The following is a 20,246-nucleotide window of genomic DNA, read 5'->3' as shown; positions in this document are numbered from 1 at the left end:
TTGGTGAATAGAAACACTTAACATCAGAAGGCAGCCGAGCTGTCCTGATCATGTCCTACGGCCACAGGTGAAGGGCTGGTTACAACGTGGAGACTGGATACACTGTCATTTTGTAGGATTATCCCCTTTTTTTCCTTTTCCAGCTGGAAGCATTTAAGCGACCGTCATTCTGCGAGATTCTGGATGAACTGGAGGACGTGGCAGAAACCCTGGACTCCACGGCGGAGCTGCCGGACTCCTTCTGAGGCCCTTACGTGGGCGCTGTAAATAATGTACAGTCGGACCACAGGTCGTTATATATAATGCAGATACAGACCTATTTATTGAACTGTTTTGTACTTTGCTGGCAATTCCCGGACATGCGGTCACGTGGCTAATGATGGTGGTCATTGGACTCTTATTCGTCTCCAGGACTGGGCAGGAGGTTGAGATTTCACTATATATAATAAAATGTGTCTTATTATAACCTGTATAATTTGTGAATGTGACTTGGAGGGATGGGGCAATTCTTACTTATTACCCAGATTTGTGCTTTCTAATGTTCGGTCATAGAGTGCGACGCATTAAATCTAGAAATGGAGATCAGTGTGAGGGTCTTACTGCAGCAGGTGTAATCATTTATATCTACCACTAGGTGGTGCCAGAAATGACAGTGGGAGGCTTGTCAGCCTAGTCAGGAAGCCCCTCTTCTGCTGCTCTGTGACCCTCCCGAACACTGAAAAGTTGTTACTTTAGTATAATTTTTGTTCCCCAAGCTGGAAGCTCAAATCTCCAGCCTCTATGTGCAAGCGGGAATGTTCCCATTCACTGGTAAGAAACACATGGCCAGACTATTAGTGTTGGTTTGTAGTTTGCATTCAGAGGTGCACATAACTCTGCATAAGAGCTGCAGACACTATTCCCGCTATGTGCCGAGGCAGAACTACAGCCATTACACAAGAATGTGAGAAAGTTTGCAAAAATAAATTTTAATCAGTAAAAACAAATCCTTTGTATAATAAAAAATAATCTGTAACTTTCTTTAAGCTTTCCTGTGAGTGGCGGTATCAGGGCTGAGGTCGGATTTTCATTTCCGTCACCTGGTAGGAGTAATGGTAGCCTCTTCCTTTTAGCCAGTTCACCCCGTTGGCGTAGCTGCTGTGGTTTCCCCTCAGATACAGACCGTTGAGGTTGGAGTCATGACAGGCGTTATACCACCAGCCTCCGCGGTACGTCTGGGCGCAGTTATGTTTCGCGTTATCATTGTCACGGTCTTTTGTGGAAAATTTGTTATTTCTATGTTGGGTTAGAGAGTCCCCTGAACGAGAGAAAAAGATGCTCTTATCACACGGAGACCCAAAAGCAGAAAAACTATAACTTTCACTTTCAGCCACCCTGGTGGTCTGTTTTGGCTGCTAGATAGCAGTGATGTCCGTCACCCAACTTTCCTGTAGTCTGCAATGGTGAGAGGGAACCATATACAAGTGCTTCTCGCTAAATTAGAATATAATCAAAAAGTTAATTTTTTTCAGTTCTTCAATACAAAAAGTGAAACTCATATATTATATAGAGTCATTACAGACAGAGGGATCTATTTCAAGTGTTTATTTCTGTTAATGATTATGGCTTACAGCCAATGAAAACACAAAAGTCATCTCAGTAAATTAGAATACTTAAAAAACACCTGCAAAGGTTTCAGATGCGTTTAAAAAGGTCCCTTAGTTTGTTTCAGTAGGCTCCACAATCATGGGGAAGACTGCTGACTTGACAGATGTCCAGAAGGCAGTCATTGACACACTCCACAAGGAGGGTAAGCCACAGAAGGTCATTGCTAAAGAAGCTGGCTGTTTACAGGGTGCTGTATCCAAGCATATTAATGGAAAGTTGAGTGGAAGAAAAAAGTGTGGTAGAAAAAGGTGCACAAGCAACCGGGATAACCGCAGCCTTGAAAGGATTAAGAAAAGGCTAATCAAAAATTTGGGGAAGATTCACAAGGAGTGGACTGCTGCTGGAGTCATTGCTTCAAGAGTCACCACACACAGACGTAGCCAGGACATGGGCTACAAGTGTCACATTCCTTGTGTCAAGCCACTCATGACCAATAGACAACGCCAGAAGCGTCTTACCTGGGCCAAGGAGAAAAGACCTGGACTGTTCCTCAGTGGTCCAAGGTGTTGTTTTCAGATGAAAGTAAATTTTGCATTTCATTTGGAAATCAAGGTCCCAGAGTCTGGAGGAAGAGTGGAGAGGCCACAATCCAAGCTGCTGGAGGTCTAGTGTGAAGTTTCCACAATCAGTGATGGTTTGGGGAGCCATGTCATCTGCTGGTGTAGGTCCACTGTGTTTTATCAAGACCAAAGTCAGCGCAGCCGTCTACCAGGACATTTTACAGCACTTCATGCTTCCCTCTGCCGACAAGCTTTTTGGAGATGGAAATGTCATTCTCCAGCAGGACTTGGCCCCTGTCCACACTGCCAAAAGTACCAATACCTGGTTTACACACAACAGGATCACTGTGCTTGATTGGCAGCAAACTCGCCTGACCTTAACCCCATAGAGAATCTATTATAGAGAATCTATGGGGTATTGTCAAGAGGAAGATGAGAGACCCCAGACCCAACAATGCAGACGAGCTGAAGGCTGCTATCAAAGCAACCTGGGCTTCCATAACACCTCAGCAGGGCCACAGGCTGATAGCCTCCATGCCACATTGCCACATTGATGCAGTAATTGATGCAAAAGGAGCCCCGACCAAGTATTGAGGGCATTTACTGAACATACATTTCAGTAGGCCAACATTTCGGATTTTAAAAACATTTTTCTAGCTGTTGTTATAAAGTATTCTAATTTACTGAGATAATGACTTTTGTGTTTTCATTGGCTGTAAGCCATAATCATCAACATTAACAGAAATCAACACTTGAAATAGATCACTCTGTGTGTAATGACTCTATATAATGAGTTTCACTTTTTGCATTGAAGAACTGAAATAAATTAACTTTTTGATGATATTCTAATTTTGCGAGAAGAACCCGCAAATGTGTGTGCAGCGCCCCCCCCCCTCACAGTGGTGACTGTTGATCACAACGCTTATCAAAGTCTTATTGGAAAATCTGGTGTTGCTTTCGCATACCTCCCTACCATGAATTTGTGAAGCTGTCCTGGAAGGTCGGGGGTATGTCCTACTTGAAGCTGCATGTCCGTTCTCAAGATACAGATTTATTCTCTTTATACAGCTGAATGTAACGGTGCAACAGCAGCCAATAGGTCCTTCCTCCACCGTTCAGTTTATGGAAAGACTGAAGTTCCTAGCAGGACCTTTTGAGTTGCGAAACATAGGCAGTTAGTTTCTATTAATGTTAATAGTACATTAATGGACTTTTTGTGTAGGCTCATAACGGACTGGGCGAGGTTATGCTACTGGTTTAAAGTAAAATTTGCTGTGCCCTTCCTTATTATTATTTAAACTTGGGAGCTATGTTTCCGTAATGCAATGATCTCCAACCTGTGGTTCATCAGTTACTGCTGAAGCGTCATGGGTTAGAGACCCTGCAACCATTACGGCTCCGCAGCTTTCCTAGTGTCCTAATGGCCAAACTGGCAATTTATGCGCCAAAATGGTAGCAGGGAATATGGCCGATCTGTGTAGTGATCTATTCCCTGGGCCCATATTGGGCCCTATTAAAGCTGGGTGTGGGCAGCCCTTATTAGTTATGGGAGGTGGGGGGTAGATGTGTGGACACAAACCTGCTGATCCCTCCAGGAACTGGACAGCACTCAGGGTGTAGTTTTGCTCCTCAGCAGATATGCCGAAATCACGGTACAAGGCGAAAGTGCGATCATTGGAAAAGTCTGTGAAGTCGACCCGGAGATGAAACTTCCCTGCAAGCACAAGAGGGTGATGAGGAATGAGAAGGGGTCTGCAGATCCAAAAGAACACTATAAAGCAAATAAAAAATAAACAGAGCTTAAAAAAAAAAGTAAAAGTAAAAAACATGTTGTCAATAAAACACCAGTTTGGCGTTCTGTGGTGGCATCATCCTGTGTGGGAACATCATGGTTTGTGAGGGGGTACTTTAGGGTCATTATTCTGTCTGAGGATGTATGTCACTGTGTGTGGAGGGATGAGGAGGCGTCTTACTAATTCCCCTCTCCCCCTGTGTAATGTGCCCACATGGTATGATTCCCCCAATGCCTCCACACACTGTTTAATGCATTCACAGCTCCCTCTGAGTATGATGCCCAACAGTGCTGTCTGAACAGTATAATGCCCCCAAAGTACACTCTGCCAGTGTGATGTTACTACACTGCCCCAACAGATAGTTTGATGACTCACGCAAACACACAGTATGATGCCCCCAAAGTACATTCCTCCACACACAGTATGATGCCCCCAAAGTACATTCCTCCACACACAGTATGATGCCCCCAAAGTGCATTCCTCCACACACAGTATGATGCCCCCAAAGTGGTCCCACTTACCTTCATTCCTGCTTCTCCGCAGCTTTCCGCTGCCCAATTATGTGACCTGACACTGTCCCCTGACCTAAAAGTCCTCCATTGGGATCTGTATAAGTGTGTTTAACTGTATTTATTTCCCCAAAAATATATAGTTAAAGTCAGAACATACTCTGATTGCGTGGGACAGTGGGAAAGGTCCCCAAATTCGGACTGTCCCTCCTGATCCAGGACTGTTGGGTGGTTATGACTAATCACCCATTTTTTAACCTTCTCCAGTCCTTCGGTTGCCTTTATACAACGTGGAGCCCAAAACTGACTCCCAAATTCTGGATTTGGATTTAATAAGGAACCACAGATGGGTAACATTACGTTGGGATACACCTTGATATTTCATTTGCAGCTGCTGCCCGACACGGAGCTTTTGTCTCTGAAGGTTTCGCTTATTTCACCGCTCCAAAGATCCAGCCGGAGAAGACGCGGAACTCTGTCATTACCGGAATAAGTCAGGCGATGGATGTTGTCGTTTCCCAGCCAGAATTCACTGCTCTGATGGCCAAATCCCTTCTTATAATCATTCCAGCCCCTAAAAAAATCCACAGAACCGTCCATGCGCCTCTGGAACACCTACGAGAAGAAAAACATCAATCAGTACAAGTGCGTACAATATGTCACACAGCTTTCCCAGGTACAGACTAATAATATTACTGTAGGGGAAGACTCACTGTCCAGCCGCCTCCATCACTTTCCATGTCACACAGTACAGTGAGAGGAGCGCCACCTGCTGGATAGACCGTGTACCATCCAGTGAGAGACTGACCCTGATCCAACAGATCCTTGCAGTTCTGGGCGGCTGAAGAAAGATCAATGGATCACAGTGAATGTCAAACCAAAAATGAAATGAATTATCTTTAGAATAATCAATAAAAATCCTGAAATTCCATTTAATTCTAAAAGGCAAATCATTGATGATAAATAAAAAAAAATATATATATATAAATCTTACAACTTACCTTGCGAAGGACAAACTCCTGCATCTCCTACAGAGAAAACAGCGACACTTACTGTGAAATACACTCTACACACAATTATATACAGGAGATGCCCAGGTTATACCAGCTGTGAATATACAATTATATACAGGACATGCCCAGATTATACCAGCTTTCTCCACATCATTATATACAAGGTGCTGCCTGTTTCTCTCTCTGAGGAATATAAAATAGTGATTTTTGTACCTTTATCTCCTTTAACCCCTTGTGGCCCCATTTTGCCTGGGATTCCTGGTGTTCCGCTCTCCCCTAAGATTAGAAGAAACTGAATGTCAGACTTTATCTGATTTTCTGCTGAATCCTGGAAGGTTTTAAGAGGTTCCCAGCTAAATAAAGTTTGTTTATGTGTTAAATATTAATAAATTATTACATTACTGATAGTTTGAGTCTAGAAGGCGCCATTCTTTGGTTATATCGTCTGATCTCGCCTTGTCATACGTCCTTCAGGTTTGTGTCCAGCACAGAACAGTGTCTACATGTGACAGAAGCTGTGCATGGGCTTGAGAAGGGGGGGTTCTGGCTTAGCTATTAAGATGTGCAGCCAGCTCCCTTCACATATAGCCCCTGTCATGAGCTGACACAGGAAATGGTTCCTCTGGGCCGGGCACAAATCAGAAATCGATCAGGAATCCGGGCTTGTAGCTGAGGTCCAGGCGCTTTTCAATTAATAGATTAAATTAAGCACATTTTGCACATGTAAGGAGATGGACAAGCGAGAAGATCACATAGTAAATGCCTAACCGAGTGTCTACAAGTGAACAACATCTGCTGATAGGAAAAGAGAGAATTACATTAGCAGCAACTGAAGAGTGAAGTGTATGTTCCCTGAGGAGAGAGATTGGAGGAGACACCAGGTCAGGTGATAGCTGTGACACAGTTAGTAATTCTAAAAGGCCCAGGAGGGCAGTGAAGGGGAGGAGTCAACACCTGGACCTGTAGCAGGAAGGATGTTTGAAGCAGCAGAGTTGGCTTATAGTTGCCATTGCAAGTGACCAGGCCTGAGCAAAAGGAATCAAGAGACCAGATCCGAATGAGGAAACGGGAGACCGGAGTCGGGTGACCCGAACCGGAGGCGAGAGGCTGAGCTGGGAGATCAAGCCGAGTAAGCAGGGTCAGGGCCGAGCGAGAGATGATAAGGCCGCAGCAGAGGGATGTTCGTGTGAGCCATCACTTCCAGTGTAGACTTACGGTACAAAGTGGGAATTGGGGCCGTGCTTCAGGGAACGAAGGCGGCCTGCGGGGCGGGTGTGCCAAGTGACTCATCAATCTGGGACTTGCGGCCAAACAGGTAGTATAGTCGACCCATGTTAGGGCCTAAGTGACATGTTGTTGTCTAGAGAGTGAAGATGGTGTCTGGCCTTATAGTGACGGTGTCGTCCTTTAGGTTCTGGTATTAGGACTAAGACATCACTGACGATAACAGTTGTTTAATTGTAATAATAGAACGGCCGTATGTAAGTAGCATTGTGTTAAAATCTTGCTTATCCGAATTGCTGTATTCTGCTTGTAACATAACCTGCTTCATTTTCACCGTGTGCATTATCCCCTGATATTGTGCTGTAGGTACCCCTTTAATTGTGCGAATCAAATAAATAGTTGTTACTTTTAAGTACCACTGTCTCCTCATTTTCTGCGCTGTTGCATCTGCATACCTGTTACCACACATTTTACAGCATTTTTTTTTTTTAGCTGAAAACCTCCTTGTTAAAAGATGAAAATGTTATATACAACCGGACACCTCTAGATCCAGCAGGTCCTGGGGGTCCAGGAGGTCCGGGGTTTCCTGGACATCCTCTTAAAATGGTCAACTTGTCTGATCCTCCAACCCCAATCACCTTTACATCTGTAGATTGAAAGTGGAAGAGAATAAAAATTGTCTCTGAACACCAAGGAGAACAGGTGTATCTAATCCCATCCTGTGTGGTACCGCCTGCTGAGCCGTGTATCTAATTCTATCCTGTGTGATACTGTCTACCGAGCCGTGTATCTAATCCTATCCTGTGTGATACTGTCTGCTGAGCCGTGTAGCTAATCCTATCCTGTGTGATACTGTCTGCTGAGCTGTGTATCTAATCCCATCCTGTGTGATACCGCCTGCAGAGCTGTGTATCTAATCCTATCCTGTGTGATACTGTCTGCTGAGCTGTGTATCTAATCCTATCCTGTGTGATACTGTCTGCTGAGCCGTGTATCTAATCCTATCCTGTGTGATACTGTCTGCTGAGCCGTGTATCTAATCCTATCCTGTGTGATACTGTCTGCTGAGCCGTGTATCTAATCCTATCCTGTGTGATACTGTCTGCTGAGCCATGTATCTAATCCTATCCTGTGTGATACTGTCTGCTGAGCTGTGTATCTAATCCTATCCTGTGTGATACTGTCTGCTGAGCTGTGTATCTAATCCTATCCTGTGTGATACTGTCTGCTGAGCATCTAATCCTATCCTATGTGATACTGTCTGCTGAGCCGTGTATCTAATCCTATCATGTGTGATACTGTCTGCTGAGCTGTGTATCTAATCTTATCCTGTGTGATATTGTCTGCTGAGCCGTGTATCTAATCCTATCCTGTGTGATACTGTCTGCTGAGCCGTGTATCTAATCCTATCCTGTGTGATACTGTGTGCTGAGCCGTGTATCTAATCCTATCCTGTGTGATACCGCCTGCAGAGCTGTGTATCTAATCCTATCCTGTGTGATACTGTCTGCTGAGCCATGTATCTAATCCTATCCTGTGTGATACTGTCTGCTGAGCTGTGTATCTAATCCTATCCTGTGTGATACTGTCTGCTGAGCCGTGTATCTAATCCTATCCTGTGTGATACTGTCTGCTGAGCCGTGTATCTAATCCTATCCTGTGTGATACTGTCTGCTGAGCCGTGTATCTAATCCTATCCTGTGTGATACTGTCTGCTGAGCCGTGTATCTAATCCTATCCTGTGTGATACTGTCTGCTGAGCTGTGTATCTAATCCTATCCTGTGTGACACTGTCTGCTGAGCCGTGTATCTAATCCTATCCTGTGTGATATTGTCTGCTGAGCCGTGTATCTAATCCTATCCTGTGTGATACTGTGTGCTGAGCAGTGTATCTAATCCTATCCTGTGTGATACTGTCTGCTGAGCCGTGTATCTAATCCTATCCTGTGTGATACTGTCTGCTGAGCCGTGTATCTAATCCTATCCTGTGTGATACTGTCTGCTGAGCCGTGTATCTAATCCTATCCTGTGTGATACTGTCTGCTGAGCCGTGTATCTAATCCTATCCTGTGTGATACTGTCTGCTGAGCCGTGTATCTAATCCTATCCTGTGTGATACTGTCTGCTGAGCCGTGTATCTAATCCTATCCTGTGTGATACTGTCTGATGAGCCGTGTATCTAATCCTATCCTGTGTGATACTGTCTGCTGAGCCGTGTATCTAATCCTATCCTGTGTGATACCGCCTGCAGAGCTGTGTATCTAATCCTATCCTGTGTGATACTGTCTGCTGAGCTGTGTATCTAATCTTATCCTGTGTGATACTGTCTGCTGAGCCGTGTATCTAATCCTATCCTGTGTGATATTGTCTGCTGAGCAGTGTATCTAATCCTATCCTGTGTGATACTGTCTGCTGAGCTGTGTATCTAATCTTATCCTGTGTGATACTGTCTGCTGAGCCGTGTATCTAATCCTATCCTGTGTGATATTGTCTGCTGAGCCGTGTATCTAATCCTATCCTGTGTGATATTGTCTGCTGAGCCGTGTATCTAATCCTATCCTGTGTGATACTGTGTGCTGAGCCGTGTATCTAATCCTATCCTGTGTGATACCGCCTGCAGAGCTGTGTATCTAATCCTATCCTGTGTGATACTGTCTGCTGAGCCGTGTATCTAATCCTATCCTGTGTGATACTGTCTGCTGAGCTGTGTATCTAATCCTATCCTGTGTGATACTGTCTGCTGAGCTGTGTATCTAATCCTATCCTATGTGATACTGTCTGCTGAGCCGTGTATCTAATCCTATCATGTGTGATACTGTCTGCTGAGCTGTGTATCTAATCTTATCCTGTGTGATATTGTCTGCTGAGCCGTGTATCTAATCCTATCCTGTGTGATACTGTCTGCTGAGCCGTGTATCTAATCCTATCCTGTGTGATACTGTGTGCTGAGCCGTGTATCTAATCCTATCCTGTGTGATACTGTCTGCTGAGCCGTGTATCTAATCCTATCCTGTGTGATACTGTGTGCTGAGCCGTGTATCTAATCCTATCCTGTGTGATACTGTCTGCTGAGCCGTGTATCTAATCCTATCCTGTGTGATACTGTGTGCTGAGCCGTGTATCTAATCCTATCCTGTGTGATACTGTCTGCTGAGCTGTGTATCTAATCTTATCCTGTGTGATACTGTCTGCTGAGCCGTGTATCTAATCCTATCCTGTGTGATATTGTCTGCTGAGCAGTGTATCTAATCCTATCCTGTGTGATACTGTCTGCTGAGCTGTGTATCTAATCTTATCCTGTGTGATACTGTCTGCTGAGCCGTGTATCTAATCCTATCCTGTGTGATATTGTCTGCTGAGCCGTGTATCTAATCCTATCCTGTGTGATACTGTGTGCTGAGCCGTGTATCTAATCCTATCCTGTGTGATACCGCCTGCAGAGCTGTGTATCTAATCCTATCCTGTGTGATACTGTCTGCTGAGCCGTGTATCTAATCCTATCCTGTGTGATACTGTCTGCTGAGCTGTGAATCTAATCCTATCCTGTGTGATACTGTCTGCTGAGCCGTGTATCTAATCCTATCCTGTGTGATACTGTCTGCTGAGCCGTGTATCTAATCCTATCCTGTGTGATACTGTCTGCTGAGCCGTGTATCTAATCCTATCCTGTGTGATACTGTCTGCTGAGCCGTGTATCTAATCCTATCCTGGGTGATACTGTCTGCTGAGCCGTGTATCTAATCCTATCCTGTGTGATACTGTCTGCTGAGCCGTGTATCTAATCCTATCCTGTGTGATACTGTCTGCTGAGCCGTGTATCTAATCCTATCCTGTGTGATACTGTCTGCTGAGCTGTGTATCTAATCCTATCCTGTGTGATACTGTCTGCTGAGCTGTGTATCTAATCCTATCCTGTGTGATACTGTCTGCTGAGCCGTGTATCTAATCCTATCCTGTGTGATACTGTCTGCTGAGCTGTGTATCTAATCCTATCCTGTGTGATACTGTCTGCTGAGCTGTGTATCTAATCCTATCCTATGTGATACTGTCTGCTGAGCCGTGTATCTAATCCTATCATGTGTGATACTGTCTGCTGAGCTGTGTATCTAATCTTATCCTGTGTGATATTGTCTGCTGAGCCGTGTATCTAATTCTATCCTGTGTGATACTGTCTGCTGAGCCGTGTATCTAATCCTATCCTGTGTGATACTGTGTGCTGAGCCGTGTATCTAATCCTATCCTGTGTGATACTGCCTGCTGAGCCGTGTATCTAATCCTATCCTGTGTGATACTGCCTGCTGAGCACTACACATAAGTGTGAAACTTAGCCATTAATTCTTTAACGAAGAATGTCGACAAGATGAAGCATGTTATACAATCGCTAACCACCAGAGGGCATCTGACCACATACAAAGTATCAGGTGCTGAATGCAGTGAATCATATTTGGGATTGTTGTAATCACCTGAACTATCAGGATTATGGGGCTCAATGGTGTTCGGGCCGGGATGTGTGGCCAGATTGCGTTAAACTGTCTCAATGTGATAAATATCGGTGCATGAAATGAACTATATAACTACTGGGCTGATGTACTGAGTGTGACAATAATTACCTGGACAGGAATCCGCTCCGGAGCTTGCAGTTGTCAGACAGAGCAGGACACATGCGATGGTCAGCACACACCCTTTCATTGCTGCTTCCTTTCACCAGTAAACGCTCTGGGAGAAAATATTCCCATCTTATATAAAGCAACAATTTTGTGCATTTAGCAGTTTCTGCATCAGCACATTTGTACCTTCCGCTCTTTCTCAATATTCAGTTCCTCATACCTGGAAAAAATAATTTCTGCCACACGATGCAAAAAAAAAAGCCTAAATTCAAGAAATGACGTGATTTTGGCGTTTCTGGAACTGAATGATGTGTTAATAACATGATGAGAGCGAAAACGTTCTCATAGTTTTGTTGCTGATTTCAGCTTTCAGCAGAATCATCATAACTTAGAGATTGTGGGAAAATGCAAAGACAAATGTAATAAAGGTCCTTGCAATGGGCACGATCTCTGGTACCGCATCAATCTGTAGACCATAAATGGAGTTTTTCTGTTTCCTTATTGGTGGTGTACAGGTTTACGCATTTTGAAGCCATAACGTCTTGTGGGACATTTATCTGCTTTACTTGGGCCATTAATCAGTATCTCCATCACTATGGAGGATAAAATAAGAGAACTGGCACAAAAGAAGCCAGACAGGTCATACAGTACAGTCTTATCAAACTTCAACAATTACAATGGCGCTATCTGTTGTCTTCTCAAAATAGTCCTTCCACAGCAAAAGCCTGCAGCTGTTGTATATCCAGCACTCCTTCTAAGACCACTAAGAAATGTCTTCCCAAGTTTTGGATTCAGATATATTGACTATGACATTGACTATGCTTCCTGTTTAAGATAGACGTACAGGTGATTTACCTTTCTCTTGCTGAATGCCTTAGTTCTGCATCAGAGTTCTCTTCTCTTTCATCTGCACATTTGCAATGTTGGGCTTGTGCTAAATTCAGTAATTTGTTCAGAAGTCATTTGATTACTATCAGTTTTCCCTTTAGGGAGTGGTGCCCTTTTAACGTTGGATTTATTCAGCATCCACATCTTACAGCATTTGGACTGCTGGACACTATCAGATCCTTTGTCAGGTTCCGTTTTTGCAGTTCCTTAATGCTTGCTGGATAACTGTGAACCAAACATGCCACATGTGGATACAGTCATTGTGTCCATTGTGAAGAGTCTCATTTGTTCATTGAAATGCATATTTGCTTTGACATTAGCTATAGCACACTCATCAGTTTGGAATTGTACAGCAAAAGTCCAGCATGTCCTCCTTCGGGACTGGGAACATGCAACACGTTTTTTACTGGTATATCTAAATTCTGTCCATCCTTACTGAGGCACATGAAGACTCCATGTCTAGAACTTTCTGTATTTATTCTACTTCCTACAGCAAGATAAATTGTTTCTTAGTTATTTAAGTCAAGTTATGTGAAAAAACTTGTATCACTCGACATGTGAGTTGTTGCTGTCGATGCACCATTATTGTAATGTCCAGTTATTTGTCACTTCAGGGGTGCCTCTGAAATTTTCTTCACCTGGATCACAGATTGTAGCACTGATCATTTGTTTAGCCCCTAAAGGAAATTGTTTCTCTTCTTTTGCTTTCCATATTGTACTGTCTTTAGGAGTCTCTGTTTGTAGCTACATTAGTTTCCTTCTTGTGTGGTCTTGCATCAATTGCATTAAGAACGATTGCACTGTCACTTTCTTTGAAGTCCTGCACAGGTTCCTTTCTTATTTTAGTATTCATCCACTAGCTTGTTTTTACAAATTCTGTTGTCTCTAGTGCAGAAATCTGTGCACCATATGTGTTAGGTAACCTGCATGACTATATGGCTGCAACATGGCTGTCTTTTATATCCTCACCCACTGATCTCAGTTGTGTGATCACGCCACCATTGCACTTATTTGCTCTTGCATATCCCTTTCCTTGCTTCCTTGTATTGAACAGTTTCATTTGCAGAAATACAGATTCCGACAACCGGGGCTCTAAGAGCCCAGTGTGAATGGAGCGGTGGTCAATCATGAAAACTGCAGCTAATTTCTTTAAGAGGAGTGCCAAAGGGGAGCCAAGCCTCGGTGCTTTGGATGGGTCAGACCCCCAGTGATCGGGAAGTTATCCCGAAGCTCATACATAGACGATAACTTCCAAACTTAAGACAATCCCTTTAAGCAGAGTTCTCATGTCTTATGGTGATTAGTAGGTCATCCTACAATATGTAGCTTTTAATGGTACTTACTTCTTACCTGCCTGATTTTCCTGTCCTTTTCCTGATTATTAATATGTGGCCTCTCTGTAATAACCACAAATCATCTCTGGTCAGTAACGTTTCCAAATTTTCATTATTTACTTTGGCCGCAATATGTTTAAGCTCTGAGCTGCATCTAGTTTTCTTCTCTCCTTTGTATGTAGAGTACAGTGGGTACGGAAAGTATTCAGACCCCTTTAAATTTTTCACTCTTTGTTTCATTGCAGCCATTTGGTAAATTCTAAAAAGTTCTTTTTTTTCTCATTAAAGTACACTCTGCACCCCATTTTGACTGAAAAAAAACCAGAAATGTAGAAATTTTTGCAAATTTATTAAAAAAGAAAAACTGAAATATCACATGGTCATAAATATTCAGACCCTTTGCTCAGACACTCATATTTAAGTCACATGCTGTCCATTTCCTTGTGATCCCCCTTGAGATGGTTCTACTCCTTCATTGGAGTCCAGCTGTGTTTAATTAAACTGATAGGACTTGATTTGGAAAGGCACACACCTGTCTATATAAGAACTCACAGCTCACAGTGCATGTCAGACCAAATGAGAATCATGAGCTCAAAGGAACTGCCCTAGGAGCTCAGAGACAGAATTGTGGCAAGGCACAGATCTGGCCAAGGTTACAAAAGAATTTCTGCATTACTCAAGGTTCCTAAGAGTACAGTGGCCTCTTTAATCCTTAAATGGAAGAAGTTTGGGACCACCAGAAGTCTTCCTAGACCTGGCCGTCCAGCCAAACTGAGCAATCGTGGGAGAAGAACCTTGGTGAGAGAGGTAATGAAGAAACCCAACATCACTGTGGCTGAGCTCCAGAGATGCAGTAGGGAGATGGGAGAAAGTTCCACAAAGTCAACTATCACTGCAGCCCTCCACCAGTCGGGCCTTTATGGCAGAGTGGCCAGACGGAAGCCTCTCCTCAGTGCAAAACATATGAAAGCCCACATAGAGTTTGCTCAGAAACACATGAAGGACTCCCAGACTATGAGAAATAAGATTCTCTGGTCTGATGAGACGAAGATAGAATTATCACCAAAAAGTTCTAAGTGGTATGTGTGGAGAAAACCAGGCACTGCTCATCACCTGCCCAATACAATCCCAACAGTGAAACATGGTGGTGGCAGCATCATGCTATGGGGGTGTTTTTCAGCTGCAGGGACAGGACGACTGGTTGCAATTGAAGGAACCATGAATGCGGCCAAGTACAGAGATATCCTGGATGAAAACCTCTTCCAGAGTGCTCTGGACCTCAGACTTGGCTGAAGGTTCACCTTCCAACAAGACAATGACCCTAAGCACACAGTTAAAATAACAAAGGAGTGGCTTCAGAACAACTCTGTGACCATTCTTGACTGGTCCAGCCAGAGCCCTGACCTAAACCCAATTGAGCATCTCTGGAGAGACCTGAAAATGGCTGTCCACCAACGTTCACCATCCGACCTGACGGAACTGGAGAGGATCTGCAAGGAAGAATGGCAGAGGATCCCCAAATCCAGGTGTGAAAAACTTGTTGCATCATTCCCAAGAAGACTCATGGCTGTACTAGCTCAAAGGGTGCTTCTACTCAACACTGAGCAAAGGGTCTGAATACTTATGACCATGGGATATTTCAGTTTTTCTTTTTTAATAAATTTGCAAACATTTCTACATATCTGTTTTTTTCAGTCAAGATGGGGTGCAGAGTGTACTTTAATGAGAAAAACATGAACTTTTTAGAATTTACCAAATGGCTGCAATGAAACAAAGAGTGAAAAATTTAAAGGGGTCTGAATACTTTCCGTACCCACTGTATATACTGAGCTTCTTACATACAGTATATTCAGGAGATAAGAACCTCTGAAGATTCTTCATAATCGTCTGTTCACCAAGTTATGCTGTGCTCTGTCTGTGTCTGGTCCAATAATCTGTTGCAGATTTCAGCTTTCTGCCGAATCGTTGGGCTCATATATTGTGGCACAGTGAAGTGTTTTACTTGTGTCTGCTCGAACCAACATGAGTCGCAGCATAAGCCTGCAGCTGTTGTATACTCCCATTAATTTTCACTTTACATACCAAACCAATTTAATCAGGGAATATACTTGTGCAAAATTGTTGGCATCCCTTACACCCAGGATAAATATACATGATAAATAATAACTCCCCAGAAGTCACAGTCAGGAGGAACTCACAGCAAACTAATCTATATAGCAGTCATGAAGTTAACAATCTGATTGTCAGGTCATGCTGGAGTTGCAGTTTTGCAATTGTTGAGAGGTGATAGTCTATAACCTGTGACTCAATAATTTGTAAAACTGAATGACATGAGAAAATGAATTCCAATAAAAACTGCTGATACTCTCCATAATTGAAATTGTACAGTCTGATTCCGCTTCTTTGTCTTGAAACATTTCCATGTTTGCCTTTTAGTGAATATAACTGCTGCAATACTGCCCCTATGTACAAGAATATATCTACTATAATACTGCCCCTATATACAAGAATATAACTACTATAATACTGCCCCCTATGTACAAGAATATACCTACTATAATACTGCTCCTATGTACAAGAATATAACTACTATACTCTCCTATGTACAAGAATATAACTACTATAATACTGCATCGGGAACATCGGCTACTATGGATCCTATAGGTAAGGAGATGAATGTCTTTAAAGCTAAATCACAAAGATTTCCTCCACTAAATATGTATCCAGTAATTGAGATTTTTGTGAAACTTGTATCTGATGAGTTAAAGAAAATTCCAGTAAAACCAAGAAAAGATAATCTTACGTTTGTACAGAGGAAAGCATTGAGAGATCTGAAAAATTTGAAGGGAGTGGTCTTCAAACAGGCTGATAAAGGAGGGAACGTAGTGGTGTGGCCTAACAACCTTTATGAAAAAGAAGCATTTCGCCAATTACGTAATGGTGAGTGCTATAAGCGACTCACATTCAATCCCTCTACTGCCTATCAGAAACAACTGATTAGTATTTTGGACTCTGCACGTTCTAGTAATGTTATTACCAAAGAACAATATGACTTTCTATGTGTGGACTTTCCAAGAACTCCGTGTTTCTATATGCTGCCGAAGGTGCATAAAAATAGCAAGACTCCTCCAGGTCGTCCAATTATATCTAGTAATTGTAACCTTTGTGAACCCTTGTGTAAATTTTTGGACTCTCATTTAAAACCTCTGGTGGAAATGCTACCGTCCTATTTAAAGGATACAATGGATGTATTGAACAAGGTTGATAATATTCAAATGGAGGGTAATATGTGGTTCATCACTATGGATGTGGAATCACTCTATACCTCTATAAAACATTCTGATGGTATTGAAGCAGTGGACATTTTCTTATCTATGTCCCCGTATCCATCTAATCTCAGACAATTTCTCCTGACTTGTCTAGAATTTACCTTGACCCACAACTTTTTTCTTTTCAAGGAGACTATATTCCTACAGCTCCAGGGGACGGCTATGGGGGCGGCGTTTGCGCCCTCTTATGCCAATTTGTTCCTGGGGCTGTGGGAGAGAGAAATTTTCTTTCTTAACCCTGTTGAGAGGATAGAGAATGTGTTGTTGTGGGCAAGGTATATAGACGACATCCTTGTCATTTGGCAGGGATGTGAGCAGGACTTGAAGATTTTTATGAATCGATTGAATACCAATAATAAAAATATTAAACTGTCCTACAGATATAGCCAAAACTCAGTTGAATTTCTGGATCTTACGCTGTATAAAGATAATGGTGGTTTGATACAGACCAAGACGTATCAAAAACAGACAGCAGTAAATGCATTGCTGCATGCAAGCTCTGCACATCCTAAATCAACAAAGGATGGCATACCAGTAGGACAGTTTCTCAGAGTCAGGAGAAATTGCTCTGATGATACGACTTTTTTTCAACAGGCGGATGAATTATACTTTAAATTCCAAGAAAGAGGATACAGTAAGAGAGTTATCCATAAAGGATTCCAAAGGGCAAGATCAATTAAAAGGGAAGAATTACTTAAACCGAAGAATAGAAGTAAAGAAAACGACCAGGTGAGATTCATTTCCTCGTATAATGACCATTGGGGGGAGATGCGGGGGGCCTTGGATAAATACTGGTCTATATTGACCAGTGATCCGGTGTTGAGTAAGTATGTCCCGGCAACTCCATCAATCACCTACAGAAGAGCTGATAATCTGAAAGACATGCTTGTGAAGAGTCAATATAAGGATACGACTGTACATAATGCTTTTGGTACAAAGGGTCCTAAATGGGGTTTTTACCCATGTGGCCAATGCTTTGCTTGTCCAAATATGGTAAAATCCCTTAGTTTTGACTCCAGTGACGGGAAAAGGACATTCAAAATCACACAACATATTACTTGTGATACTGAAGGGGTGGTGTATTACGCCACCTGCCCCTGCGGACTCATTTATATCGGTCTGACGTCTAGAAAACTCAGAATTAGGATAAGAGAGCACATATTGGACATTGGGAAAGCTAAGGAGATAAACGACACAACAATACTTAAACCAATCCCCAGACATTTTAAGCTTACACATGACTGTAACGCCAGATTATTGAAGGTTAAGGGAATTGACCGGGTTCTGCGAAATAGCAGAGGTGGCAATTTGAGAAAATCATTAGCCCAGATTGAGGCACGATGGATATGGAAGGTAGACACTATTAGTCCTAAAGGTCTAAATGAAGTCCTGAGCTTTGCACCATTTTTATGACTTGGGCGCAAGTCATTCTTTTATGTTAAGTTTTTTTAAGGTTTTTAATAGTTCTTTTTGTTCTAATATTTTTAGTATCTTGTACTACTCTTTGACTTCGTCCATCTATCATATGGCTCTACTTTGAAGATCGACACATATAGAAAGTCGACTTTGGGACCCTACTTACGATATGAAATATATATGTTATACTTTTTTCTTTGACTGGTGTGAATAATACAAGTGGTGGGGCGAATTTTTATCTGCCTAGCTCCTCACAGTACATTTTTAGTAACCTTTATTCTCTATTTTGGTAGTCATTTTAATGAAACATATTTTTTATGCACATGATTATACCCATCTGATATGATGGGTTAATTACATAATTTTTGGTACACGTGTAATTGTACCATCAGCCCATTGCTTTAAGTGGGCTGGTGGTCTAGTGACATGGTTGAGGATGATCTTGCATATATATGTATGCATCCATGTATTTATATGTATGCATGCATGTGTATGTGGGGGATTGTTTTTTTCACTTTTTCCTGAATTTGTCAGGATCTTTATATTAATGTAATTATTTTTTGAATATATGCACTTTATTATCACCTTGTATTTTTTATAGTTTTTTTTTTTTTTTTAGCACTTATATTATATGCACTTTACACATTTTTTTCAGTAGTGATGTAATGGATTGAGTATATGGTTATCATGTGACTTTCATGGAGAATGATAATATTCACTATTTGTTCGCAATATTTTGTGTCAAATAATGGGCACTATGTTATTTTTGGGTTTGATCCATTTATCTATCTAAGGGGATGTGCAATAAAGTTATAGGGGGTAATTAAATATTTGGTTACTTTTTGAGTATATGCACTCTATCACTTGTACTTTATTTCTTATATTTTTGTTGTATTTATACTATATGCACTTTACAAATTTTTCAATAGTAATGTAATGGATTGAGTATATGGTTATCATGTGACTTTTATGGAGAATGATGATATTCACTATTTGTTTGTAATTTGTGTCAAATAATGGGCACTATGTTATTTATTGGTTTGATTTAATTATTTATCTATGTGGAGGTGCAATAAAGTTATAGGGGGTAATTACATATCTAGTTATATATGCATTTTCCCTGCCCAATAATATACTTATAATGAAGTGGGATCCTTAGTTATATAGGGCTTTGTGCAATTATCAACTTTTTTTCTTTAGATGGTTTGGATGTCTGTCATGTTTTGCAAATACCTCTAGATGGCGGTGTGGAGAACTTTGCCTGCGGAGGTGCTGGGTAGCCATAGCAACCATGAGCGTCTTGTTGACGTGTGACTCCCTGCCTCAAACCCTGACGCGTCGGGCAGAGGATTGTGGGAGTCTGACGTCAGACGCCGAGGTGTGGGAGGGCTCCATGCACACATGCAGGACAGTGTGTGATCACAAGCTACACAAGAGGTGAGGTATATAACGCCTGCGTCCCTGTCTGCATTAACCCCTTCATGAAGAAGCCCGTGCGAAACCTACGTAAAGGGAGCAATCCTTACGTGGCTGACCGCCAACTACTGATAGCTGATTGCTGACTGCGCTTTGTTTGGTAATTATGTTTTAATAGGATATTTAATGTATTTATGAAGATCCATAGTGAATTTGTTTAAAGGGATGGTGCCTTTTAGACATGGATTTACTCTGTTATGAGGTGCTAAGTCACATTTGAGGTTTAAGGCCCTTTTGACACTATCAATATGCCAAATGATGGATGGACATATATTATTTAGCAAGTTGTATTAAAGAGGTAATTTCTCTATTTATTTATTAAATGTAAAACTTGCTGCTTGTCGCCATTAGATGGCGGTATTGTAACACCATCCCTTGGCATTCTTTCACTATAGAGATCTATATACTGTTTATCCTGTCTTCTGAATAAAGATGCAATTGAGTGTTTGGTCATGCCATGTGATGCCTATTTATGCTATACTTTTATGCCTTTTTTAATATTTTTTTTGT

At 42.0% G+C, this 20,246-nt stretch overlaps 2 protein-coding genes across 4 annotated transcripts in view; one reads left to right on the top strand and one right to left on the bottom strand.

Annotated features, from left to right (window-relative positions):
- The window catches only part of LOC141154539 (dual specificity testis-specific protein kinase 1-like), a 28,709-nt gene extending 27,266 nt beyond the window's left edge, over positions 1-1,443 (top strand). Inside the window, exon 9 of one of the 3 annotated variants that reach the window (XM_073640608.1) lies at positions 144-1,443. In XM_073640608.1, the coding sequence (XP_073496709.1) occupies positions 144-245 (102 nt within the window). In that variant the 3' untranslated portion in view covers positions 246-1,443. The remainder of the gene's footprint in view (positions 1-143) is intronic. The other 2 variants (XM_073640609.1, XM_073640607.1) reach the window with 2 other exon arrangements.
- LOC141154540 (ficolin-1-B-like) lies at positions 945-12,592 on the bottom strand. Its single transcript, XM_073640610.1, has 8 exons — positions 11,297-12,592; positions 7,228-7,332; positions 5,676-5,738; positions 5,451-5,477; positions 5,163-5,290; positions 4,935-5,064; positions 3,727-3,861; positions 945-1,297 (listed from the first exon to the last, which is right to left on the bottom strand). Exons 1-8 carry the CDS (start codon positions 11,373-11,375, stop codon positions 1,047-1,049), a joined length of 918 nt encoding a protein of 305 aa, XP_073496711.1. The 5' UTR covers positions 11,376-12,592; the 3' UTR covers positions 945-1,046.
- Between the last annotated feature and the right edge of the window lie 7,654 nt (positions 12,593-20,246).

The sequence above is a fragment of the Phyllobates terribilis genome, unplaced genomic scaffold, assembly GCF_046119375.1.
Source record: "Phyllobates terribilis strain yellow unplaced genomic scaffold, ASM4611937v1 Scaffold_7__3_contigs__length_470593459, whole genome shotgun sequence".
Taxonomy (NCBI): domain Eukaryota; kingdom Metazoa; phylum Chordata; class Amphibia; order Anura; family Dendrobatidae; genus Phyllobates; species Phyllobates terribilis.
This window is presented reverse-complemented; position numbering and strand designations above follow the sequence as displayed.

Coding starts and splice junctions, on each gene's coding strand:
- LOC141154540 (XM_073640610.1), bottom strand. CDS start 11,375: ATGAAAGGGTGTGTGCTGACCATCGCATGTGTCCTGCTCTGTCTGACA. Junction 7,333..11,296: donor CGGAGCGGATTCCTGTCCAG/GTAATTATTGTC, acceptor TTCAATCTACAG/ATGTAAAGGTGATTGGGGTT. Junction 3,862..4,934: donor CCATCGCCTGACTTATTCCG/GTAATGACAGAG, acceptor TTGTGCTTGCAG/GGAAGTTTCATCTCCGGGTC.